This window comes from Odontesthes bonariensis, chromosome 15 (assembly GCF_027942865.1).
Source record: "Odontesthes bonariensis isolate fOdoBon6 chromosome 15, fOdoBon6.hap1, whole genome shotgun sequence".
NCBI lineage: Eukaryota > Metazoa > Chordata > Actinopteri > Atheriniformes > Atherinopsidae > Odontesthes > Odontesthes bonariensis.
The window spans coordinates 7,682,841-7,709,822 of record NC_134520.1 but is presented as its reverse complement, the minus strand read 5'-3'; the positions used below and the strand labels follow the sequence as shown (position 1 = coordinate 7,709,822).

Here is a 26,982-nt window from a genome sequence, read left to right as displayed (position 1 = left end):
AACTGTTTTCTTTAACGCTTATGCACATCAAAAATCTACAGAGTGAAAGACGCTTCTGTAAGATTTTTCTATCTACATCAAACTTTTCTGTTGCAATTTCAAATTACATATTTCAAAACTTTAATGGAAACATGCCGGCTAACTCTTAATAGAAAGCAATCATCATTTTGTTCTAAGTTGGGCAGTACTTGTCCTCAAGCAAGTTGACGAACCCCCTGACCACTCTATCAAATTGTTTCGCCTAGGGCTTCAAAAGATGCATAATGTTACATTTTTCCCATATGTTGACATACTGCCATAGTTGACCAAACCACAAAGGAACTGTCTCTTGGGTCTGGTGTCCTAAATAGGAGAAACGCAGCCATATGAAAGAAAGAATACCAATTGTTACAAGATTTCAAAGGTGCAACAATTCTATAATGCTACTTTGATCAGTGCAGACTGACCTCACCCAGGTCACCCAGGTGACTAACACTTGCTAAGATGAACTAATTTTAACCTGAATGACACACCACTGCCACTCTCATGAAAATGAAAACTGTACAACAGACGGCTAACTAGAAGAAGGTGAGGAATTGTGATGATATTTAATGAATATTCTTTGATTTTGTCTTTTTTTTGGTACTAAAAATATAATAAAAAGCTAATACAAATAATTTTCTTTTAACAACATTACATTAGTTTAAGATGAATATTGTACTTCAGCCTAAATAACGGGAATGGTGCATTTTTATATTTTGTGAATATGTAGCAAACAGATGGACAGAACATTAAACATGTACAACCACATCTATTGCAGCTACTAGTAACAGATTTACTGTTACTTCGTTCAGCATCTCCGATCCCCACTGATGCCAGGGGCCACAATAAAGCTTGTGAAACTTACTGAAAAGTACTGACTTGTGTGTCCTCTGACCTGACTGGCTCTTATCTCACAAGTTACTTACAAAAAAAAAGTTAAGACAAGTTGTTTTGCGTTAATTTCAGAAGCATGTGGCACAGCGACTGAATTCAGACAACAGAAACTACAGAGTTTCAGCAGATGTCATTCTTATGCAGCCGTGTACGGAAATCTAATATCCTTGTCAAATGAAGGGGAAAACACAGGAGCACTAATGGTACGAGCGCATTTCTACAGGGTGAAATTTAAAACATGAGCTGAATGTTTTGTTTTAGGCAATAGGTAGCAATACCCTATATTCATATGACCTAGCCTAGGACCTCGGTTTACTTCCAACACTTATAAAGACTTCCAAACAGTGGAGTAGTTGTATGATGTATCACTTTAACAACAAACCCCATTTATTCCTTCCTCATAGTCTGATCAACAACCTGGGACAAAGCATTGAGTCATGTCAACTTACCAAAGAATAATTTACTTCCACCACAACATAGGCCTACATAATGCTTCTCGTTAGCTCTCCGAACATCTCAAATATATTCGTCAATCAGGAGTTTCCTTGTCCTTTAGTAATCAACCAGTCCAGTAAGCACTACTTTCAGGAGCTTTGCAGGTGTTAAACTAAAATGGGTTCATCGTCGCCTACATCATTTGCAACTCGCCTTTCTACTTACAGTTTGAGTTAAAGACGTTCTCACGTCCACCACTGTGCAGTTTAAATTCTTTGCTTAGACGACACATCATGCTCCTATCTTTCCAAAACATTTTGCTCTACAAACAGGGGACCAATGGATTAGCCGCTCAAGTCCACATTCCTTTTATAGCTCGTCTGCGTTGTAAGCTGAAATGGGGATCTAGCATCAAATTCAACAGTAGTTTATGTCTTCCAGAAAGCTCTAACGTCGACGAGGTAGACGACATAGCAGTTCAGTGTTCATTCGACATTCAGTTGTACGGTGTTTTTATTGCAGGCGACACCCGGAGTCCTTTATTATGAGTTCTATAGATAACCATGAACATTAGCTACACCAATGACAAGCTACAATAAAAACTAATATTGCGACAAACCATGCGTATAAGTTAAAATATGGTCGTCCCTACTACTTAATTGCAGTGTCACACTATTAACTTTGATGGACAGCGTCAAAGCTTGTAGTCGTTTGGTAAGTTTGAGTCCATTCCAGTAATTAGACAGAGCCCGAAAAAAAAAGAACATCCTTTACCTTGCCTCGTTTTTAACCAGCCACAGCGAACGTCCCCTGCTTCCCATGCACGAAATTATTTTCCTGCTATTTTGAGGGGAAAACGTGACTGGCTTGCAAAAAGTTTGCGCGTGTACGTATAAATATGAACCCAGATAGCCTGGCTAGGTTTGTTCTTGAAAGCTAGCCAGCGTTAACTTAGCTTGTTCCCATTGACTCTCCAGTACAGCCCATGCAGCCGTAATACGTGTACACAAATGTCTGCGAACCTCCGACCGATGATGACGGTCTAAGTGTTTACATCGCACAGAGCATGCGCAAACCTGGAACAACACTATCACCAAGTGTCCCGAGTTAAGAACTGCACTTCAAAGGCTTCATTGAATCTTGACATTCATTCGGAAAAATGAAGTAGTATCCTATATCCAAATAATGCCAAAAAAGGTATTATCAATGGCCCAAAGAATGAAGGGAGAGTTTGAGGAGTTGGATTAATGTTAAAGTTAAAGTTATCCACATTCTTGTCGGACAGCTTGGTTTATGTTTTTGGAGTGATCAACAGTACCATACCATCTCCCATTACATCCTTCTAACTAGTGTCCAGCCACAAAACTATGGTACCCTCTAACCCTGCTTGTCTCGGTAGTTACACTTGATGGGAAATGTTATTTAGAAACATGACCAATGATTTCAACCAATTTTCAGGAAATAGAATGCAAGTAAAGGAAATCTTTTACACAAAGCTGAACACCTTTGAATTTATTTTCAATTTCACCAGATATAGGACTGGATATTATCTCAGTTTATCAAATGTTTACTTTCAGTTAGACTGAGCCAGCACATCGTGGACTTTTAACTAGAAAAAGATTCCTGTAGCACACATTCTCGTCTCTGTATACAGCGCTTTACCCACTCAATATCTGGTCATCAAAACATCTTACCTGAAGCTCATTGCTGGGAGAGAAATAAACTGAGATATATTTCTGTTATAGCAAAGTTGATTTGGAAGTGAAGGAGCTCTTTCAGTTAAGGCATGTTGTCTTCATGGTAAACGCAAAAAATACAAGAAATCACCTCCTAAAAATGTTGTTGTATGGCTTCACTGAAAACCTATTAAGTTATTTCAATGTGTGACAAAAATAAACGGCTAAAAATATCTATAAAGTGTTAGTAACTGACTAAAAGTGTCCCAACATTGGTTTAATTAAGCCTGCTTTCACTCAGCACAAAATGTCGAAACAAAATCCGACTATGCCGAATGCCTCAATTCACATACCAAACAGTCATAGAACCTACTTTTCAGGTTATCATGAGAGGAGTGACGCAGATCTTTTGTTGGCTGGCTGGACACTCCTCTGCACATAGAAGGAACTGAAAAGCAGATGACGTTGTTGGAAACACCACAATGACTGTAGCCCTACGAATCTGGTACATCTCATGAATAGTTATGTTCAGCACTGAGCCATTTTATGGGCAACAGTTCTTTAGGCTTTCTGGGGGTCTCATGGAGCTTTTCTGTGGATATTGGGTTCTTAAGAACTGGACTAAAAATGAGTGAAAGCATTTGAATAATGCATATGAGAGTGTTGTTGGAACATTTTTAGTCAGTTACAAACATCATCTAGATTGTTTTAGCTGTTTAAAATCAATCAGCTATTAGTTTATTTGTATTTAAATATATGTATATTTAAAATTAAATCAAATCATGTACTGCATTTCTATTCATGTTTAAACATTTCTATAAATCACAAGGTTCAAGGTAATCTTTTAATCACTGCACCTGTATCCTGGTTCCCTGACAAGATATAAACAAATGACCAACATGCATGGTTTTGGACTGTGGGAGGAACCTGAAATACCCAGAAAGAACCCACACAGGCATAGAGAGAAAGTGTAAATTCCACACAGGAAACTCCCAGCCTAGAAAAAAATCAGAGCCCATCTTGCTGTTAATAATGATGCAAATAAATGATAATACGTATATAAATTTAAGTATAAAGTAAGTTAAAATTATTAAAGTAAGATTATTGCACGTTGAGTTAAAAATAGTCATCACTGTAATCTGATTCTGGCAGGTCTTATGGGTTATTTTCACTAACCAGGACTTTGTTTCTAAAAGAGGCATCACATGTGTTTTCTCAGTTAAGAATTCTATTTATTCCATAAATTTATTCACATAGCACCTCTGATAAAAACATCAAACTTGCTTCATGACTAATAATACAACACAAACAGGACACACATATACATACCTCAGTCACTACATTCTTCTCCTATATAATTTTAAATGTTAAAGGAATTATTATCTTTAATCATGACTAACTAAGATGTGTGATACAACTATTATTGGAAGTGTATTTCTATGTTAATTGAATTAATCATTTATGACATAAGATCTTTTTGATAAAACAACACAATCTTTCACTTCTGCCGACAACCAACTTCCAGTCTAGGACTACCCCAATTAAGAAAGATTTTGTTGTTTAGCTTTAATTTGCAGATTGCAAAGGTAACACAACTCCCTGTTTTTATCCATAACTTCATGATTGAAGTGACCATCATAATTGTGCCCACACATGAAGCGGTATTAAAGATTTATGTGAGACAATAAAAAAGTAAATGTATGGTATCCTTTGAGTTTTCAGACACGTGGGATGCCTGTTAGTATTGGACTTGGAAAAAGACCTTCTCTGAGAGAAGAATTTTAGCTACAGTCCATATTCTTAGCAAGAGGAGCACATCAAATGTTGCTATACATGTAATTAAAATAGGCTCTTTTCTATTTTGAGTCCTAGTTAAATATGGCACTATGATGTGTTCTATAAACAATTCATTTCTGAGGATGGTTTTCATAAAGTGCGTGCAAACGATGAAGGAAAAACATGCAGAAAGGTCTACATTCTTGTGAATGACAAAAAAGTGTGAAAAACAAAACAACCGTGTGTCCCAGTAACAGACTTAAAACCTGCAATATGATGGGAAAAAAAGTAAAAAGTTCAAGTAGGCTACAATTTATGTAAAGAAAACTGTTGAGATCATCAACTGAAAGCCAAAAACATACATGATACAGATAAAATGAGAAGTTTCTAAGTTGTTGACCTGCCTGGAAAAGTTTAACAAATGTTGACTTCCTTCAGAAAATGACCGCCCCAGATCGGTAGAGGGCAGAGTAGTAAATACTTTGCTGCGTGGGCTCATGAGGGCCCATCCTGTGCCACGGTACTTACTGAGCATGCGCACGACAATCTTCCTTTTTCCATTGCAGCGGAGTCAATCCCCAGTCTTTGGCTCCGGGCTCCTTCATAAGGAGACAAAAAGACTGCAAAATGGTTTGTAATTCGTCCTCATATGTGTCTATATGCATACCCAACACATACATTTTGGCCTGCGTGGTGTCAGTTGGGTAAAAACATGCTGATTGTGTGCCGATGAAGATAGATTCAGTCCTGCTAATGTCTATTCGGGTCTGCTTAAACGTGGCCTACACGCATCTTTCTCAGAGTTCATGCTTCCTGTTGTCCGCAAATTGCTATACTGTAGTGTTTCCATAAGTGATTAATCATACAACCCCTAAGCCCACTTGCCCTGACTTTTTCTCCGAAATAGTTTACCTTTAAACACATTGTCAAGCCTGCGTAGCAGGTGTGCTAACACTTCTTGTCCATTTTCAATGGCTACGGATGCTAATGTTAGCCTAGTGTAATGTCACGTTTTATCAGTCACAATTCAGCTGTCCATAGACACAGTGACGTTGTGAAGATTTTATGTCACTTTGTATTGTGTGTCAATTTGGTTAATCTCTTTGCAGGGTTTTGTTAAAGTTGTAAAGAACAAGGCCTACTTCAAGAGATACCAGGTCAAATTCAGGAGGAGGAGAGGTAAAACACCCAGCATCGATCCTTGACAAACATCTCATGCTTTGGTAATGATTGTCATTCACTAAGTAACTTGTGTTTGTATCTTAACCAGAGGGAAAGACTGACTACTTTGCTCGCAAACGCCTGGTTGTTCAAGACAAGAACAAGTACAATACACCGAAGTACCGCATGATTGTCCGTTTCTCCAACCGGGACATCGTTTGCCAGGTAAGCATCCGGTAACCTGCTTTCATCCATAGCAGCGGGGCTTGATTTATAACGTGACTCAAAATTTTAAGCAGACAATATTGCTTTAACTGACAGTAATCCCTGTGAGGACGACTGGTTAAAACTAACCCAGTTTACTTTAATATGGTCAAAATCAACATGGTAAAATACTGGTCTCGGGTGGTGTTGGACTTTCATGGGCTGCTGCAGCACAGCGTCAGTGTGTCCCGTGTGTTAGATATTTTTTTTTGCAGTGATATTGTTCTGTAATCATGCACATACTTGTGATTGTGTTGCAGATCGCCTATGCAAAGATTGAGGGTGACATGATCGTGTGTGCTGCCTACTCGCACGAGCTGCCAAAATACGGGATCTCTGTGGGTTTGACGAACTACGCAGCAGCCTACTGCACTGGTCTGCTGGTGGCCCGCAGAGTACGTATACACCTGCTCGTACATGCCGGGCTACTTCCTGATGTTGGCAGATTTTGTAGTGTCCTGTTTTATGTAGAGATTCAAAGTTGAGATTCGTCTCTTCAAAAGTTGCTTAAAGGTAGGGTAGGAGATCCTGGATTTTGAGTCCAGCGAAGCTGCATTTTGAAAATACACAGGTAAAAAGTCCCAACCCTTTTCTTCACTTTCCCCCCGAAGGCACGCCTCTAGAGTACATGAACGCGCACGAGCACGAAGGTGCACGAGCGCTGTTCTGACAACAAGCAGATTGCAGTTTGATAGACGGCATCAGAATCCAATCATTGTGAACGGTCCGTTCACAATGATTGGATACTGTTTTTCCTAGATAGTACGTTCTAGAGGCTACTAAAACTTTTCATATTTGTGTCAAAACTTTTAATTAATTGGTTGCAATGGGGCTGTGAAGAGTATTTCAAGCAATATGTAAAAAAATGCTCCAGAAAAAGAACCCCTACCCCACCTTTAAATTGGGTTGTGGCGAAGTTAAAATGGTAAAAACTTGAGTTTTAGGCCTGCTGAACAAGATGACTTCCTTGTGTTTATTAAAGTTGTTGCACTTTCTTTTTTTGTCCTCAGCTTCTGAACAAGTTTGGTCTGGATAAGGTGTACGAAGGCCAGGTGGAGGTGACAGGTGACGAGTTCAACGTGGAGAGCATTGACGGTCAGCCAGGCGCTTTCACTTGCTACTTGGATGCTGGGCTTGCAAGAACCACGACAGGCAACAAGGTGTTCGGTGCTCTGAAGGGTGCTGTGGATGGAGGCCTGTCCATCCCACACAGGTAGCCTGCCAGACATCTTGGGCACAAACATGCTTTGGTTTGATGAAGTGCAAATAATGTTAACAGAGGCCTTGTCCACAAGAACGTGGGTATTTAGACAGTATCATCTCCTTCGTTTCCCAAATAATTCTGTACAATCAACACCGCCTAAAGAAAAGAATAAAATCTATACCCACAAAACATAACCAGAACAACACATGTTCCACAGTGACAGCTAACTGTACACGGGGTACAAGTTGCACATATTTGCTTTATTTTCTAAAGCACTTGTCTTGACAAACCAAAGGTGTCGGTCATATGTGATCTCATCTGTTAAACGGTTCAGTGTGCGCATGATTTCTGGCAGCAAAGATGTCATCCTTTCTAACAGTTGTCTCAAGGCAACGCAGCCACTCAAAAACGCCAATTTTCAGGCTTTTCCAGCAAAAAACACTTTATTTTCACATTTGTTCCAACCAACTAGAGCTCCGGACAGGTGTAGTTCATATCCCGGTGACGGTGGAAGCTGTTCTTTGTTGGTTTACATAGCTGTGACAGCTGTAGTTCATGCTGACATCTCTGTTCTTTAATGTAGTTGGCGAGTACCTGTGCATTTATGTGTAAAAAAGTAAAAAAACCCTTTTAACAAGGTTAAATAAATCGCTATCAGGTGTTTTTAGAATGATTTGCTTTCAGGTGCAAACTCTACATTGCATATGGATGTTTGGAAACGCATTCACTGTCAAACACTTTGTTTGTGTGGTTGAGACGAGTGTGATTGTTAGGGTAGCATTAATCTGGTCTCAAAGTATATTAATTGAAGACTGCAACTGTGGCTTAATTCTGGCAGTTTCATAGAGTAGTTTAAAAGCTACAGATTTATTAAGAAACAGCATTGTCAAATGTAGAAACCCTTTTTGTTTCAAGGTACTCTTGTTCTTCGTCACACTGTGAGCCTCTTTCATTACTTCAGTTCAGGCACTTCTCAGTATGAATTCCAAAATTAGAATCAATCTGAATGATAGCTGTCGGTCTGCGTTATCTGAGGTTTTACTGTTGTTGGCTAAATGGGACGATTGATGGCGCATAATCTAAAACTCAACTTGGCTTTTAGTTTTTAGTTAAATATGTCTTCTTTCCAGAGTACTCATGTTGAAATTAAAGTGTGGAGGTACCCTGTTATAATAAATCTGTATTAGAAAATCCTGTCAGACGGTGAGGGTTTCTCAAGTAAATGCAGACTCGGAAAGAAAGGTTGGAGTTGTATTGTCTGCCAACTCTGTACGAATCATGCGGTTGGATGTTACGGTCACTGTAAATGCTAAAATCACAGCTGTTATCTGGATAAGTTGTGGAGTGTCACCTAATGCTGTTGCTGAACAGTGAGTGTAAGTAATGCTTGTTTTTGCTTTCAGCAGCCATCCTTGACCACAGGAATAGTTATTTCGAGTTTTTGAAAATATGAATCAGGTTCCAAAGAAGAACAGTTGTACTCATTGGTTGATTGCAGATTTAAAACTCTTCCACAAAGTTTGCGTTGCACATACGTATTTTTCTATTACGTATTTTCTATTATGCATATTTTTTTTGAGACGTTGTCTCAGAGCTTGTCAGTGTGAAGGGGGGCTGTAATATCTGGGTCAGCCAGTGGATCCGGTCCACAGTGTCCTTCTTGGACTGGATAGTGTAGTGGTAAAATTGCCACCTTTCATGTGGGTGACCTGGGTTCAAATCCCCTGCATGAAAGGTACTACCTTCAGTAGGGGTCCTTAGGCAAAACCCCGTTACCCTACTTGTAAGTCCTTTTGGATAAAAGCGTCTGCCAAATGCATAAACATAAACACTTATTTAGTGTGAGTATTTCTTACGATGTCTCATTTGCATCAGAAGAAGCAACTGTAGCCCCTTTCACACTGAGACCCGCTACCTTAGCGGGTCCAAATTGCACCTTCGACCCACTTCGAGCAATGTGAACGCTTGACGTATTAGGTGACCCGTGCCGCCTGAAGCCGAGTTCAGGGGGCGTTGCGTTGCATATGGCGTGATCTTTGTGCCACCAGGTTGAGCGCGCAGTGACACTGATTTGAGGGCACAGATCTATCTGAAGGAACAATAATTTTAAGCGTGTGCGTATGAATCTCACACACACTCGCTCATAGGTGCTCGGACACGCGCTCAACTCTGACAAACTGCTCGCTCGAACGGCTCACTCTGCTCGCGCTCGGCTGCATGTATCCCTTTTCCAACCCAGTTTAGACAGTCAAAAATGTCTCGAACTTGATGTAGGCTAAAACAGAGTGAAACTTGTCCTCACCTGTCACTGTTGTTCTGAATCAGCTGTCCATTCTGTCTTTTAAACTCCTCACGCCACGCCCGCGTCAATTTCTTTCACACCAAGCTCGGCAAAAAGACTAGGGTCCGACGCGGGTCGAAAGTGAGTTGACACGGCAGCCCGGGTCGTCAGTGTGAACGCAACAGCGGACACGCTAAATTCATGGATTAAACGCGGGTTATTCGGCAGTGTGAAAGGGGCTAGTGTGTTTGCTCACCTTGGAGACCTGAACAATCCACAGGGGAAGTGACAGTGAGTTGATGAGCTCACCATTTGTTATAAAAAGCTCTACAGGTTTTGATTGTAACCCTTTTTTGGATGGGCTGAAGAGCCCTGCGGTACAGGAAACTACTATGCGGAGTTTAAAATGCAAGAGAAAATGAGGACATGGCTGCTTTACAGGAGGACTCCAGACTTGTTTCAGCTGGTAGCACCAGTGTTAAGTGCTGAAAATATTCAGAACATCAGCACAAATTAAGATGCATCGCCTAAATCGACTATTCACACCACAATCAGTGCATCCATCCCTGCATTGTTTTGGCTTCACGCATCTGTGCTTTACAAGCGTCTAATATTAAAAGGTTGCAGTCAAGCACTCTTGACACAAGCATTGCGGATTCCTAATTTTGTCTTCAGCAATTTGGGACTCTGTGTCATAGCCTCTAATTAGTTCTTCTCACACACACATATGCATACACACACGCCAACTGTCACTCCCTACTTGTTTTTTATACGTATCAATGCATTTGAACAAATTAAGAAATTTGACACTTAGTTGCGGGTTGAATGGTGCTGCTGGTCATCTGTACTATTTGCAAAATAAGACTAGGTGGTCAGTCTGCTGCCCTGCTTCAAAGAATTTAAAGCAATATTTCTTAGTTATATTGTCTTTTCATTTGAAAGACACAATGCCGTTAATCACCTGGTCCTCTAATGTGAAATAAATGCAAGGTGTTCATACTACACTTGGCATTAAGATGTATTTTATTGATACACTTATGCACAGCAGCCATCATGATGCTTTTTTTCTAATTCGTAGAGTTTGGACAGATAACAGCTGCTGTCTATCGTTGCTCTCTGCCAATATGCAAAGAGCCTAAATAGTGTGCACGAATGGTCCCTACGTGTAAATGTAGAAAGGTTAACATTGATGTGAGAGTTTTCTCAGGAGCCCCTTTTGATTTATTTTTACTTTTGCCACCTGCTGCAGCACCAAGCGGTTCCCTGGATATGATACAGAGAGCAAGGAGTTCAACGCCGAGGTCCACCGCAAGCACATCATGGGCATCAACGTGTCCGAGTACATGAGCTACCTGATGGAGGAAGATGAGGATGCCTACAAGAAGCAGTTCTCCCGCTTCATCAAGAACGGAGTCGCCCCAGATTCGGCAAGTCTTTTGTGGATTATTTAATTACGCTTTTAGTCTTTCCAATTGTCATCTTGCATTGATTTATGAACATGGTGTATTTGTAGTTATGTTTTAATTTCCTTTGCACAATAAAGGTCTAAATAAGGGTTTAAAAAAGGGTCAAATTAGATATGCCAGCTTCTAAGTTGTGGACTAAATGGTTTGGACAATCATTACTCAATTGTAATAAGAAGTCTCAGAATAGAGCCTATCACATTGCATCTTGTGTGTGGGTGGCTTGCGAGTTTTAAGCTACAGTTGTTGACACAAAAGTTGAGATTTATGAATCTCAACATTCAATCTTGACTAAATTTGTTCTTAACAGTCAAGCTTGGAGAAGTGGCTCTGCGCAATGTTGGTTGAATATATGTACATGGACTGAGTGGTATTATGTAAAAAATGTTTTTCAGACCTCAGTCTTTTTTTGGAACCTACTATTTATCCACACCTGCAAGAGAAATGTAGTACTTTTGATACTATTCAGCTTAGCTGTTTTATCATTTAAAGAATATCTTTTAAGAACAAGATTCAAATGTGAGGTCAGTTTTTGATCATGAGATATTTTTTTTTCTTTCCAGATCGAGGAAATGTACAAAAAGGCTCATGCTAGTATTCGTGAGAACCCCGTTCATGAAAAGAAGCCTCCCAAAGAAGTCAAGAAGAAGAGGTAAGGGGATAGTAATGTTTCTGTGTTGGCACTGATGCTGCTGGGATTTATTCTTCGGTCTTAGAAATACCCTTAAAACTGAGGAGGAACTTTTTACTTGGAGCTTTTGATGGTTTAGATGGAATTTTGTGACTGTTCTGGCCCCTTTTTTTTTTTTCTGTCTGAATAAATTTTTTTCCAACACCTCTGATGCATGTAATTACTAGAGTGAGTACTAATTATGCGTTTGTGACGCAGGTGGAACCGTGCCAAGCTCTCTCTAGCCCAGAGGAAAGACCGTGTCGCTCAGAAGAAGGCCAGCTTCCTCCGGGCTCAGGAACAGGAGGATGCAGACTGAGGCGTCGATCTGCTCTGTTCCAAATGCAGAAATTTGTTCTAATAAATATAGAAAAGGAGTCTGTGCTCTGGTGTCCTTTTTCCACATTGCTTTTAATAATCAACTTTTGGAAAAGTATTGGGAAACATGTCTTTTTTTTTTTTAAAGTGATTTCATATTATCATTGAGTTGTGCAGTGGAAGTGACCACCACAAACCATGTTGCAATTTAACATGGTCTTAGAATCTGTGACAGTGGTCATGAGTCTGTGAAATTGGACTTATGGTTTGCACAGGCAACACAAATTAATACAGACAGTCCAGATTCCTTAGTCAAATTTTATTTTGCCTTTGGGGAAAAAAAGGCTTCTTCCCTCTGCTGCAATAACTATCTCTATTATACTTATTCTATTATTATGACTTTCCTACCAGCTGTAGAACTACCTCAGAATACATCATTTACAGAGATTAGGTGGGATGTGTCCATGAAACAGTCCATTTTAGAGAAACTTGTGTGCAGTACGGACTTAAAATTTTAGGAATCTTTAGTATGAGAGATTTTCTTCCACAGCAATGTTTTTAGATTGTTCAGAACAAGGGAATGCTCGATTTCCATTTGTTCTGCTGAACCTTTGAGTGTAATACAAGCATACAGCTGCTTCTCCAGTTCCTCCCTCACGTCGGATGGAGCACCCCTCAGAATATAATCCTTGAGAGTTTCACAGGCTTTCGCCAAGTTCGGCCTCATGACCTCGGGTGTGCAGCGATGCTTGGTGAGGTCACAAGAAGTGAGGCAGTCTGCCCCATAGAGACAATCCTCATCCACACTACAGCGCTGCAGCCTAATTCTTTCCTGAAAGGTTGCTTCAGGAACAATGAACCGTGCATCCATCACCTTAAAGTCATGGTGGTCATTGTAGCCAAAACTAGTAGTGCTCGCGTCGCATATGAGGAAGCTACCAAAAGTGCCGTGGAAAACATCCTCAACCAGCTCCAGCAGGCCGATTGAGATCTTGGCCTTTTGTGGCCATGATGGGGTGAACCACTGGTCCATTCGTCGGTGCAGACCAGCAGGAATCCACATTTCGATGATCCAAGGCAGACTAATCCCATACAAGGGAGAGTATGGCACCTTCTCTATCACATACAGGTCTCCACAGAAGCCCAGTAATTTGGGTGTGTGCCCTCTGTCTTGCAGCACCAACGCTAATAGGAACTCATTGAGCTGCAGCAGGGCCCATGTAGAGCGAGCCTCTGGCAGTGAGATGTGGCCGTCCTTATTGGCATCTGCAATGGACAATACTTGGGTTGCCAGGTCTACAAGGTTGGCCCGATCCCCCACTTTAGCCTGTAAAGAAACAGAACTTTTTAATACAAACCAATGTTTTGAATGTAGAACTCTCAATAGTAGATTAGAACAAAGCCCTCCTGACTTTTAGGTGGTTGATTATCATCTCTCTGAACTTTTCTACTGAGGTTCCCTTGGTGGGCTTGTTGAAGGCTGCAGCCTCCCTTTTAGGCTCTATCTCACTTCCCAAATTGTAGTGAGGGGCATCCTCCATCTGGCACTTAATGACTCCTTCTAAGTCCCCCCAGTTCCCTGAATACACCTAAAATCAAGAAGCAGAGCAGTTGGATCAATATCAAAAAGTATAGCAAGGAGTGTTATTTTTTAAAAAGAGCTGACCTGGCTGTTAGGATTGGCAGTGAAGCACTTTCCCAAGTAAAGTGTGTCTTTCTCACACAGGCTGCTGCAGGCTGAGCCATCAATGACTCCCTTTCTGTATTTGTCACACTGAAAAATAAAAATGAATACACATATCACAAAAGGGACAGCAATACAACCAGAGTGCCATATGATTGGAAGGGAAATAAAGTACTCACTATTGAATTTTTGCAGTCGTGCCCTCGACAAAGCTCTGTGTAGGATGAGTACTCCACATACACTATCCAGCTTCCCACAAACACTGCCAGCCACGAGATGAACAGGTACTTCATGTGCAGGTAGGAAAATCTGGCCTGTTGGCAACATGTTTCAAAGATTTAAAGAACTGCAGATTTAATATCTGCTTTAAAACTAACAATCAAATTGGGTTGTAGAATTATTGTAACACACTTAACATCACATAATTATATAGAAAACAGATGGCATTAAGCCATTTAATTTGACAGCTAAACCTTCTGTTTTTGTAAAACATTTAGAAGATAATAATGGAATAGAAGAAAAAAAAATAAGGAAAAAAATCGTATACATGCACAACTCTAAATATGTTAATGAGTCTGCAGTGCTGGCAGAGCTTATAATCAGCTGTTGCACCTGGCTGATTGACAGGAAACATGCCTCCAACAAGAGAGCTGTTAGTTGAAAACAATGGAAAAGATTGTCAAGCTCTTTCAAGAAGGTGATTCAACTCAGGATGCTGCAATAAATTTTGTTTGTTCCCTGTCAGCTGTGTCTAAAATTTGGAGCAGGTACAAACAAAATGGGAAGGTTTGAAAGGGAAACGTACAGGTTAACCGGAAGAATCAGAATCTTATTGCCAAGTAGGTTTTCACATACAAGGAATCTATGTAGTAGAATAAAAACAAACAAACTAGACACTTGAAAATAAAAAGAGTATAAAACTAAAATAAAGGTAAGTCAGATTTACAGCAGAGATGTGGAATATTTACATAAAGTAATGAGTAATAATAATAATCATGATAATATATTATTATCATGATTATTACAGAGTATTTACGCAGTGCAAGCCAATGGCAAAGTGGAATTTTTACAATAAAGATGCATTTTTAAACTTTGTAAAGTGATGGGAATGTAGTTCTGCTGTGGAGCTGGGGGTCAGTGTCAGTGAGGCTCTTTAACGATGTTGATAAGACTCACAGCAGGCAGGAAAAATTTGTTTTTGCGTCGAGCGGGACCGCAGCCTTCTGGGGAGGGGGAGCACCTCAAAGAGTTTGTGTCCAGGGTGGGAGGGGTCGGCCTGTCCAGGGTGTATCCCGCCTCTCGCCCATTGACCGCTGGGATAGGCTCCAGCCCCCCCGCGACCCGACCGACGGATTCAGCGGTATAGAAAATGGATGGATGGCTGGCTTTAAGGTCTTGGAGGCGTACAGGAAGTGGAGAGAAAGTAGATCACCACCGATCACCCTCTCAGCAGAGACGATGATACGCTACAGCCTACTCGGGTCCTTTGCAGTGGCAGCAGTGTACCATACCGAGATGGAGGTGGTGAGGATGGACTCAGTGATCGAGGTGTAGAAATTCACCATCATTGTCCTTGGCAGGTTGAACTTCGTCAACTGTCTCAGAATGTATATCCTCTGCCGGTCTTTCTTTATTATGGAGCTGATGTTGAGCTCCCACTTGAGGTCCTGTGAGATTGTGGTTCCCAGGAAGCGGAAATACTCCACAGTGTCCATGGGGGAGTCACACAGGGTGTTGGCGGCATGTGGGGCTCATCTCCACTGTCGAGCGAGAGCATTGCGCTCTAGGTTGTTCTGCCTGCACCAGGTCACCAGATGATCAATCTCCAACCTGTAGGCAGACTTATTCCCATCAGAGATGAGTCCAATGAGGGTGGTGTCACCTGCAAAATTTCAGGAGCTTAACAGATTGATGGCTGGAGGTGCAGGAGTTTGTGTACAGGGAGAAGAGCAGAGGGGAAAGAACATAGCTTTGGGGGGATCCAGTGCTGATAGTCCGGAAGTCAGAGACATGCTTTCCCATCTTCACATACTGCTTCCTATCAGACAGAAAGTCAGTGATCCACCTGCAGGTGGAGTCAGGCAAGCTGAGAGAGCTTGTCCTGCAGAAGAGATGGATGATGATGTTGAAGGCAGAGCTCAAGTCCACAAACAGGATCCTGGTGTAACCAAGGCGGATGTTAAAGCGTCAGTTGGATGAAAGTACCAGCTCATCCAATAAATCTGTGTGTGCTTGGGCATAAACCTGAGGCTAAATTGTTGCTGACCATCAGCCCAGCACCTTTAACTGAGGCTTGCTGTCATATTAATGTGAAAATGTAGCTAATTAGTCAAGTGTTTTGAAATATATCATGTGGTCACTCGTATTTTTATTTTTGCCCCAAGGTGGTTGTAGAACAACTTCCAAACATGTAATGTTTATATCATACCCTTCTGAAGATGTTACATTTACAGTGTTGCCTCCTACAGTTGCATACTTATGGACCTTATTGACAGAGAAATATTGATATTCATTTATCTCTAGCCACCTGTCATGTTTAATTTAGAGGGAAGTATCTGATTTTTAAGCACTTCTTGCTCCTGTTTCCAATTCAGCAGCTAATGTTGTCCATCCTTCCATCTAAAAGGCAGACACATACTTTGAGCAAAGATGATGAAAGTAAATCAAGACAGTATTGTTAAAGGTTGTAAAATAAAACAATGTCCTAAAAGACTCTCAGGTGACAGTTTTCTGTGTATGTATCAGCAGGAGTGACCTCTTTTAAAACACAGGAACGGGAAGCTATATTAATTAGAAGATAAGGGGGGAGAGTACAACAGCCGAGAAAACACTAACATTGTCTACTTTTAAAAATATCTCTTACTGTTTTGTACCTGTGAAGACAAAAAGTAAACTATCAAATAACTTTGTAAAAATAAATATCAGAATAATAAATATATAAACCAACCAGCATTGATTAGATGCATTTGACTCTACTTACCTCCATGCTTGGTTGCTCCTTGGACCATCAATAACAGAAAAGTATTGGGGTATTTTATAGTAAAAATCACGAAAAGCACAATATGATGAATTTCAATGATTCCATCTCTTATTTCATATCATTTGGCCTATTTGTGTGGTCGGTCAGTTGAATAGAAAATAGCTCCACACTGAGTTAATTAATGCAATTCCTTGAAAGTGAGATGCTTAATAATTCACAGTAAATGTTTGAAGTGACTCCAGACTTATTATCTTGTATTTTGATTTTCCTCTTAATTCCCCAGCTGATAAAAGATACAGTCTGCTTCCGTCCATCTTGACATTCCTCCAACTGGAGTGCATTAGTGAAAAGTAACATTTTTGTTTTCATTTGCAGTGCTGCTCCCCAGTTTTGACAGTGATGGACTAACTAACTTCAGCAGCTTTCATTTCCAGTTTATTTATTGACATAAGTCTCCCTATCTCACTCTGTCGCCTGTCTGTTTTTGTTTTCTTTTACACTAAGCACATCTTCTTCCTTTGATCCTCCAATAACAGTTTAAAAACAGCTTCTACTTTTTAAGAAAAGTCAGATACATCATTTGAATCTTTCCAAATGGAACTCCCACCCATTTTTGTTTTCACCACCACATGTATTGGAGAAATCTCCTCTCAGGAAGCCTCTACAAGTCACTCTCTAATCTAATTTCTCGATGTTGAGTGGGCTCTTATTTCAAGTTATTCTATATAATCTTTCAGTTTCAAAGAAAAAAAAGAACGTATTTTCAGGACATTGCCACTGGACCATTTCTGAACACACTAAAGCTGTATGAGTTGAGTTTTCTAGCCACTCGGGGGCAGCATATCACACTAAAAACAATATTAGCATGTTGTTTGGTGACAATGCAAAAGTGAAATATGCAGTTAATGTGATTGCAGATAATTCCCATGCACTGCAAAGATGGAATTTTTTCTTCTTTTGTGCCGTGACCATTTATATAGCGCCAAATTACAACAAATGTCATCTCAAGGCACTTAAATAATTGGAATTCAATTCATTGTAATCATAATTAATTTCAAAATAATCCAATTCATTCATGCCAATTCAAAAACAAACATAATGATCTGATTCTCTGCTAAAGTTGCAATGGATCAGTTCAACTTTGTTTTGTTTTTTCCCAGTGGTGATATTGAATGAATATGAATTGAATTAAAGAATTTTGTGTATTAACAGGATTTTCATTGAATTTTGCAATTGGGAATTCATTAATTTGTAAAAAAACAAACCAAAAAAAACATTTTTAACTGTGATCCACTAACATACCTTCAAAAAGCCTTTTGAAATTGTACTTTTCTAGGGATGCACAGATGTATCGACCTAAAATTAATATCAGCCAACATTCAGCTCAGTGTCTTTCAATTGGCCTAATGGCATTAAAATCTTTTTTTTTTTTTTTTTTTTTTTTTAATCAAACCTTGTGCAGAGTGCAACACATTTAAACAAATAAAAAGGATAACATCAAATAATGGTAGCAGCTGATATTTATCTGGTGTGTCCTGGTTGTAGATTATTGGCTTTGGCCTGATACTGACAAGATTTATTTTGTTCCATTTTGTTTGGTACAAAACAAATTCTTGTCAGGCCATGTCAGCACTGAAGAGTTATTGAGTTCGCAGTGGCTTAACTGTGAAACAGTTCTTTTTTTAAACACAAAGGATATTTTATATTAAAGATCAAGATAAAGTTTTGTATAAAATACTAAATTCAAAACATAGTGAAGAAAAGCTGAAACACTTCAGTTATTAACAGTTTCTGACAGAAACAATCAGTAGTGGCCAAATTATTATCTTTCACATTAGTATCTTCTTCTTCTTTCAGCCTCTCCCGTTATCAGGGGTTGCCACAGCGAGTCGATTTTGCATCATTGACTTGGCACATGTTTTATGCTGGATCTTCCGCATTAGTATAATTTTAGAATTTCACAACTGGTGCATCCTTAGTGTCTTTGTATGTTAGTTCATTTATACCATCAGTAGATGGAACACAAAAAGATCTGGTACTGATAATCTGTTCAACATTTGTAATATGAGTTTGACTTCTCCTGCTGTATCTATTGATTGGTTTACTTACAAATCTGACCATGACTGTCTGCAATAAACTTAACAGCACTGGTCACACAAGTAAGTGCTGCGTGTACCTCAAATCAAATTTTCTGTAGGTGGAATGTATCAACAGCAAAAGCATTATGGAAATAACACTCTATGGGGGAAACAAATATATGGTTGGGTATTTTGTAATCAATATTTTGTGGCTTTCATTTCAGCTCTAGCCGATGCATTTGTATCCATGGGATTATATATTGACCCGTGAGTGAAGAGAATTACACAAACATGGCTAATGAGGCAGTATTGATTGTGGCTTCTGTGACAGCTATTAATTAGAGACTGAGTGGGTACTGTGTACATATGCTGAGATGGGTGAACGGAAACAGGTCGTCTTTATCTGGGTGATCTCCCTCCTCTGCACTAACCCACAACCCTGGGAGAGAACTTTGTATTCAACCCTGAAGGTTCAGTTGAAATTACATGCAAGCAATCAAGGACATACTGTACTGTTACAAAGCACCCCCTGATGTTCAAGTACTAAGGCATAGAGGAGATTAAAGCTGATCATGAGCAGCACATTACTGTTCTGACACTTGGTTTTTGCAGCCTGTACACCACTCATCCATTATGTATGATTATAAAGCAATCCCTCAGAGGATGTCGTTTAATGGGCTGCTGTACAGAGCAAAGAAAGGTCTGAAAGTAGAGAATCAAAAGATGGAGAAGACATTTATTAGGTGTTCGTCTCATCTGATGGATATGTTGGCATCATGTTGCGCATATAAAGAGTGGCCCAGCTAAAAAGGTCCTGGAAAGAACCAGCTGACAGAAGAGTCCAGCGTGCTTCCTTCAGACTCTCAGATGGAAAAACAACACCACACTGTCTGAACAAACACTACTGACCTGACTCATCACAGTTCACATAGGAAGCTGAAAATGTAATGCTGTCTTTAAACTGAAACATCCAAAAACATCATGAGACTTAGTGGTTTGGTCTGCAATGAGGATAGAAATAGAAAAATCTATGATCAAGTAGCTTAGTGTTTTATCATTCACATAGTAGATGCATAAAGACTACAGCATCCTGGTGTTAAAATGCAAAATTCAGAATATTACAGTAACTGATGACATAACAGAGTCATTAAACAAAAAGGTATTAAATGGCAATAGATATTTAAAGCCAAGCTTATAAATTTGAGCTTACTGTTTTGAACTGGTAAGTTTTTCAGCCACTTTACCTTGATATATGTTTGAAGCATCTCGTCAGTATGAATTAATCTGTAGATTATATATACCTTCATAGTGCCATGTTCCTGATGGCCATACAATATGTGAACTGGATCTAAATGCCCTGCATCAATGGATTCAGTTTTTGTATTTCAGTGGAAATGTGGAAATAGCCTCTCTCCAAGGATCACTGAATGACACTTCTTAAGCTGTCACTGGTAGGCTGGGGTGGCCTAGAAAACTGAACGATGCTTGTAGCTGTCCCTGGGGACAGGCTGTCTTTTCCTCCTTTCACTGCACTTGACAGTTTTGTCCCTAATGTGCATACACACAGGAAGCGTGCAACAGCAGCTGAGATGTAACTACTCTGACTCAAAATGCTTCAGTCGAATGCTTTAAATTAGAAAAATCATCAGTAACAATAGTCTGAAGAAGAGAGCAGGGTTTCAAAGCCAAAGAATTCATGGTCAAGTTTCTACCTTTGAAATAACATTTGTGGATGCTGCCACTCAAGAAGTGGCACAGACCTCCACCTGTCCTTGAAGGGGCTTCCCCCACGCTGTTTAATCTTACAAATGAAGAAACCCACCGGGAACATCACCTAGTTTCACTCACATCAAACTGTTTCATAATGTTCTTCAACAGTTTTCCAGCAGAGCTTATGACTTTATACAAATTTTGTATGGAAAATTCCACAAACAACCAGCTCAAAAGAAACTCCAAATCAAAACTATGGTGAAATTAAATGATTTATGCCATATGGTGATGGTAAACTTTTACAGCGTCAGGAACAGTCTCTTTTAAATGTACGATGCACAGCTAGATACACCATGGAAGTGGTTGCTACAGCAACCGGGATCCGGATGATGGTTGATTCCCGTGCAGCCGTCGAGCGTCAAGTGACTTTATGAGTCATTCTGAGAAACCTCTTGATTATTCTGTCAATTGCCACCAATTCATGAGCAACGCAAAAATGCAAAAGGCTAAAAAACAAACAAACAAAAAAAAAAACATTATTGGAACAGTGATCAACCGCATCATCGCTTATTTAGCCAACATGTATCACAGTCCAGTGTACGGAAGCAGATGCTTAATAGACGGAGTGGATATTAACCTGACACCAGAGTGAAGAGGATTCTCCCGCGAGCTTACCTGGATGTACAGACCCTTTCTGAAGAACCCCCATGGAAACAGACCTCTTGCCATTGCAGACGCAGAACATCTCACGACTGCTGCCGACGAAATGAACTCGGCGCACACTCCACATTCGTATCAGACAACCCTAGGTGAGTAAACCGTGAGAAAATGTGATACAGAAAACATGACTGATCCCGTCAGCAGCACTGTGGATGTGCGTTCGGACGCAGCGACGAAGCAGACAGAGCTGCGCTGCCAGCGGCAGCAAAGTCAGACTCTTGTGGAGCCAAGATCACTCATGGGGGGCGTTTTGCACCAGTTACAACAGGAGGGTGGCTACCTGTTTGTACTCCTCAGCATTTGTATTGAAAAACACTTTTTTAAAAAAATCATTATTTTTCATTTACTTCAAATGAACCACAGCTAGGTGGTTCATTTGAAGTAACTCCAAAGCTAACTCATGAAATCGCAAATGTTCAGGAGGATGTGTCGCATGTGAATGTTTTAGGCCCATTGTTTCCTTTAACAAATCTTTCTGTTTTATAAGAGCAAACAGACAAATATTTTTAATGCACCTGCACTGCCACAGCATTTTTTTTTTACTGAGTGATTCAAACTGCTCTTTAGTCTTCATTCAACTTTGTTGATTGGCGTTTGCTTTGATAAATACATGTTGCTCTTCACTGCAAAGAAAATGTCTATTGATTGTTCTGAAAGACACCTTCACTTACAGTAACAAGACAATGTGGAAACTAGTCCAGTAACATACAGGCCAGTGAAAAAAAATGTACACTCTTACTCAATTCAGAGGTTGTGTGTATCAGGACATGACAAAAATCACCATCATCACCAGGTCTTAAAATGAGGTAAATACAGCCTTGAATGAACAGCAACATGTGACATATTACAGTGCCATTACTTATTTCAGTCATTCTTTTGTGGATTGGCTGGTGTGTTATGGGATCATTGATGCATGCCCCAATTTTGGTCAAGCTTTAGTTGTCTGACAGATGTCCTCATACTAGAATACTTTCGTATACAGAGGAATTTTATACATTAATAGGAGTGTCACAAAAAATAATAGAGTAAAAGAAGTGAATGAGGAAATATAACGAGGGATTAATTAAATATTAAACATGGAAATAAGAACATGCAAAATGTAAAGGAAAATAAAATAATAAATACATGTGGAAACATTTTTATAATGATTTTTTTATATAGTGTAGTTCATTTATTTATTTTTCCTTGTTTTTTCCGCATTGACTTTGCTTATCCATGTCTTGAATGGTTTTGCTGCTGCTTTTATCATATTTGAACAGCTTTTGCTTTAATATATTCTGTGCTGCTATTTCTCAGTTTCGTTTTCTTTTTCTTCATTGTTTTATAGTTATTTCTCAATAGATTTTTGACATTTCAATTTCTGTTGTGTTTGACATTTCTTATTGGCTTTGCTTTTGCTTCTTGACTGCTTCTTAATTGCTTCTTAATCACTATGACCTTAGCGTTTGTTCTTTGTCAGTTGCTCTTTCTTTTCCATTCCATGGATTGCTTTTTCTAGTTCCCCACCTCTGAAAACTTGAAATTCAGTTATCAACTTCAAGTCTTGAACCAACCAAGTACCCACGAGGCTGCACCCACAAATTGAGCAACAATTTCAGTGCAAGTAAATGCAAAATATGTGACGTGTATAACATTGTGTTTCGCATTATTGCTTGCAGCTGCATTAGGGTTACACATTAGGGTCACATAGGGTTACACATTGAAAGTTTCTGTTAAAGCTTGGCTGCACACACAGGGGAAGTACATTATGTTCCTCAAGAACTGCTACCATAGTCACACAGTTTGAAAACTCATCCTGGGTTAACCTGTCTATTGGTAGGTAAAGTCTAGGGGTTAGCTTCATTAGTTTGAAAGCTGAGGTTGCTGGTTCAAGACTAGGCTCAAAATTTTTTTTTTCTTCTGAGCAGGACACAAGGAAGGGAAAAGCAAAAGCCATTCAGAGAGGAGAAAGACAAAAACAATTGATAACAAAGGCGAAAATAATAGCAAAAGTGATACAAAATGGGGGAAATCAATACAGAAATAGAAATAGCAAAAGCTATGCAGAAAGATTAAAGTAATCCAGGTTTGCAAGAAAAGCTATTAAAAAAATAACAAAAACAAAAAGAAATAGAAAAAGTAGAATTCCTCATAAATAAGAGCAAGCATTACTGACTCAGCTCCAGTGGAATCTATGCAAGCCAATACCATCTCATCCATGAGTTTCAAGATAGAGTTGCATACCTCAGATAATTATCAAAGTTTTCGCCACATTTTATTCTTCCCATCAGGCTCATCTTAGTCTCATTTGTCCAAAGAATGTTGTCCCAGATCTGCTTTGGCGTCTAAAATGTATTTTTCAGAAAGTTCAGTCCAGTCAATTGGTCTTGGGTCAATCTTTGGGTCAATTGTCCAATTATTATGTTTTCAAAGAGCTGTCATTCCTGAAGCCTTTGTCAAATATAGTTGTGAAAACTTAATTTAAAACTAGACTACAGAATACAGAAAGTCTGTAAATTTTGATCCGCCCTCTAGACGGTTACTGCTTCATATTCTTCGCCACATGGTTTAAAGGTCAAAAGGAGACAGAAAATTTTGAATTTCTGAGATGATAAGAGCAGCTACCCTGCTTATGAGAACTGTAATCTTTCTTGGCTGTATTGTAAAGCACCAAAGACTGTCACACAATACTTCAGTTCCCCATTTTTACCACCTTGCCGCAGTCTTTCCATTCTCATTGGAGAATGAGACAGATCTCCTGTGGTGTTCCTTAGGGGCAAGTCTCACAGCTCAGAGAGAGACTTGTCTCATCAGAGGTGGAAGATAGAGAAGAAGCTGTTAGCTTCCATACCAATTTTAGTCCATGAATCATCTTATCTTTCTATTTAATGCATATTTTATAGGATTTAGCCTACATCTGCATCCCATGTATGGTTTTTGATTCTAGGGAAGCAGAAATAATACTTGTAGCATCCTCTAAAACATGTCCTCAGATCAAGAGTTGCATGTCAACGTAAAAAGCTTAAGCAGTAAATATTATTAAATATCATTTTGCACCAAAGACTCTTTAAGTTTTACAGGATTTCTAAAATTCTTGTCCTGTTATATTTCAAATGGCTTCTGTGTTTCATTTTGTTGTGAGATACAAGTCCCTCTGCTGCTATCTTCTAAGAAAATGAATGAGTGTAAGTCTGCATCTCAAGGGAAGGAGTTGGCAGAAGGCAGTGAGTACTGGCTCATACGGCACTTTAGCAGGTGCAGCACTATTATTTTCATTCATCACAAGTATTGCTGGTGTTAAAAGTACAAGAGAGCAATTTGTGTTTACAGTTGGAAATAGCATATACATTAGTACAAAAATAAAGGATTCGTGCAGTACATCAGAGCTGTTATAGGATAGCTGTGTTGTCCATTCAACAGTCGAAAGGACAGCAACGAAGCAGGTAAGCATATTGGATTTAACAGGAGCGCAGTTTCAGAAGGAGAGCAGTTAAACGAGGCTACAAAAAATATGGATAGAGATGAGGTATTTCCTGCAGTTATGTAATGTGGAGTACCTCGAGGCACTTTGAGTGGGCAGATAAAGAAAATGCTGTCTCTATGAAAGAATAAAAAAACAAAAACCCTATTGGTGCAGAGACAAAGCTGGTGGCACAGCCAGTGTGCACTAAGAAAATGGCCATTTGTAAATACTGTAGATCTATTTCAGTGCCTAATTATGATAAATATAAATAAATATGTGCCAAATCTAATATGTTGAAAGCTTTCCCCCCTACAAATGTAACCTCTCAGACTTAATTCACTCCCAGGATTTATCATCTAAATCAATTTTACCATTCATTAACCACACTAATCTCTATTTAGTCGTACAGCCCAAACCTGCCCATTATTATTCTATTTCATTATTATTAGGGAAATTATTCCATTATGTACTATCAAAACTCTGCTATCAATTGCTGGCTGTGGTGCAGAGGTCCTGAGTCCGCAGTCAGGCAGGCAGGCAGGCCGGTAGGTACGGCAGGTAGATAGCTGTTGCGACCAGGGCCGATGGGGGACCTCTGGAGGTTGCAGAACTCCGGAAGGTGGTCGGTTGCTACCTTTATTTCTGGCACAAATGGTGCAGGCGGACACATACTCCCTGGTATCTGTTTCAAGGGATGGCCACCAAAAACAGTGTTGAAGGAGAGTGATGGTTGAACTCCAGGATGACAAGCAAACTTAGCAGTGTGGACCCAATGGATGATGGTGGAGCAGGCTGCTGACCGTACGACCTGACGACCAGGGGGTCCATTGCCAGGACCTGGGTGTGCGACTAACTCCTGGCAGATCTGTTTCTCCATCTGCCACAAGACCCCAACCACGTGACAGGTCGAGGGAAGAATCCAGGCTGGTTCTTCTGACTCCTCTGTAGCGTTCTTACGATTGAATTAATTTAATATTTAATTACCTTTGTTGGGGGCACCACCTCCCGTTTGTTTTAGGAGGAAACAGAATTAGGAGTTATCCGTCTCAAGGTTTGCTACTTTGAGAGTTTGCGCTTGAATTGACTGAAATTACCTCAAGAAACATTCAACACGACTAGTTACTAAATATGGGTTATTTATTGAACACTAAACAGAAACAGAAAGCTTAAAGTCGCACTCAGAACATGGTGTAATAACGACTTAATGGTACCTGGAGTAAACATCTGGTAATAGAAGATGGTTCATGACTTGGGGTAAAGGCAAAATAATAGAGAAATATGGGGAAACTAATTCTAATTCTAGTTCTAGTTCTAGTTTTATTTCTTATCGGCCGTTGCTCAGTGGTTAGAGTTGGTCGTCCAATAACCAGAAGGTTGGCGGTTTGATTCCCACTCTTGCCACTCAAAAAGATTGGTGAAACTGACAGCTGAAGGGGTGTCAGTCCACCTCCTTGTCATGGCTTAGGTGCTCTTGAGCAAGGCACCGTACCCTCATGCTCCCCAGGCGCTGTGAATGGCTGCCCACCACTCCAGGTTGGCATCCAGTGTGTGACCCTGTGCCAACCTGGATGGGTTAAAAGCGGAGGACAAATTTCGTATGTATGCATGACAATAAATCTGATCTTAATCTCATCACGGCCTATGGCTAAGTACTGATAGGAGTTAGTTACGGTTGATAAATTAATGGTCATTTTAATTCAACATTTACATAGACACCAACCACAGACACATCACTTCCGAGGCCGGCAGAGATCGGATCTTACTTTGAGTTGCAGTTTGGCCCTCTCGTCAAACAGCTTTCTTTTCCTTTCTTTCACCAGTCGTCTGAAAAAGACCCTGAGCGTTTATTCCCAGTCCTCACTTCTTAGATGACGTGGTTCGTTCATTGGATCAGCTGGAGGGCGTTGAGTAAGATGATGGGGGGAAGACTCGCATCTCTCTTGGCCGAAGATGTCAAAAGGGTGCCAAGTAATGTCGATTAAAATAACGGCAAAATCATACGGCAGATGCGTTTGAAATAAACTTTATCAAAAAGGAGAAACTTAATTAAATGAAGTCACGTGGTCTACCAGAAGTTTACTTTGTCTGAGTGACAGTTTGCAGCAGCTAGACGGATACGAAGTGAAAACATAAAGCACGAGAAACAAAAGATGGCGCCAAACAAGACAAAAACACAAAACTTTGATCCTTTTCTTGTGAATTTTC

The 26,982-nt window shown here is 39.9% G+C and overlaps 4 protein-coding genes across 11 annotated transcripts in view; 2 read left to right on the top strand and 2 right to left on the bottom strand.

Annotated features, from left to right (window-relative positions):
• Positions 1 to 3,341, bottom strand: part of evi5b (ecotropic viral integration site 5b) — a 49,218-nt gene extending 45,877 nt beyond the window's left edge. For 6 of the 7 annotated variants that reach the window (XM_075484902.1, XM_075484900.1, XM_075484899.1 and 3 more), the window contains exon 1: positions 2,125 to 2,362. The gene's annotated coding sequence lies outside the window, so the exon portion shown is untranslated. Of the gene's footprint in view, positions 1 to 2,124; positions 2,363 to 3,044 lie in introns of those variants that run through there. The other variant, XM_075484901.1, reaches the window with a different exon arrangement.
• A 1,985-nt stretch (positions 3,342 to 5,326) lies between these two features.
• Positions 5,327 to 12,222, top strand: rpl5b (ribosomal protein L5b). Its single transcript, XM_075484910.1, has 8 exons — positions 5,327 to 5,432; positions 5,912 to 5,981; positions 6,073 to 6,188; positions 6,488 to 6,622; positions 7,238 to 7,440; positions 10,962 to 11,139; positions 11,739 to 11,827; positions 12,065 to 12,222. The coding sequence occupies exons 1-8, from the start codon at positions 5,430 to 5,432 to the stop codon at positions 12,162 to 12,164; spliced, it is 894 nt and encodes a 297-aa protein (XP_075341025.1). The 5' UTR covers positions 5,327 to 5,429; the 3' UTR covers positions 12,165 to 12,222.
• dipk1ab (divergent protein kinase domain 1Ab) lies at positions 11,881 to 21,555 on the bottom strand. Its single transcript, XM_075484908.1, has 5 exons — positions 21,291 to 21,555; positions 14,027 to 14,161; positions 13,830 to 13,937; positions 13,576 to 13,752; positions 11,881 to 13,490 (listed from the first exon to the last, which is right to left on the bottom strand). The coding sequence occupies exons 1-5, from the start codon at positions 21,342 to 21,344 to the stop codon at positions 12,678 to 12,680; spliced, it is 1,287 nt and encodes a 428-aa protein (XP_075341023.1). The 5' UTR covers positions 21,345 to 21,555; the 3' UTR covers positions 11,881 to 12,677.
• The window catches only part of scinla (scinderin like a), a 56,881-nt gene continuing 50,949 nt past the window's right edge, over positions 21,051 to 26,982 (top strand). For both annotated transcript variants that reach the window (XM_075484907.1, XM_075484906.1), the window contains exon 1: positions 21,051 to 21,424. The gene's annotated coding sequence lies outside the window, so the exon portion shown is untranslated. The remainder of the gene's footprint in view (positions 21,425 to 26,982) is intronic.

Coding starts and splice junctions, on each gene's coding strand:
- rpl5b (XM_075484910.1), top strand. Junction 5,982..6,072: donor CAAATTCAGGAGGAGGAGAG/GTAAAACACCCA, acceptor TATCTTAACCAG/AGGGAAAGACTGACTACTTT. Junction 6,189..6,487: donor ACCGGGACATCGTTTGCCAG/GTAAGCATCCGG, acceptor ATTGTGTTGCAG/ATCGCCTATGCAAAGATTGA.
- dipk1ab (XM_075484908.1), bottom strand. CDS start 21,344: ATGGCAAGAGGTCTGTTTCCATGGGGGTTCTTCAGAAAGGGTCTGTAC. Junction 13,938..14,026: donor ACGACTGCAAAAATTCAATA/GTGAGTACTTTA, acceptor TTTATTTTTCAG/TGTGACAAATACAGAAAGGG. Junction 13,753..13,829: donor CTGCCAATCCTAACAGCCAG/GTCAGCTCTTTT, acceptor TCTTGATTTTAG/GTGTATTCAGGGAACTGGGG.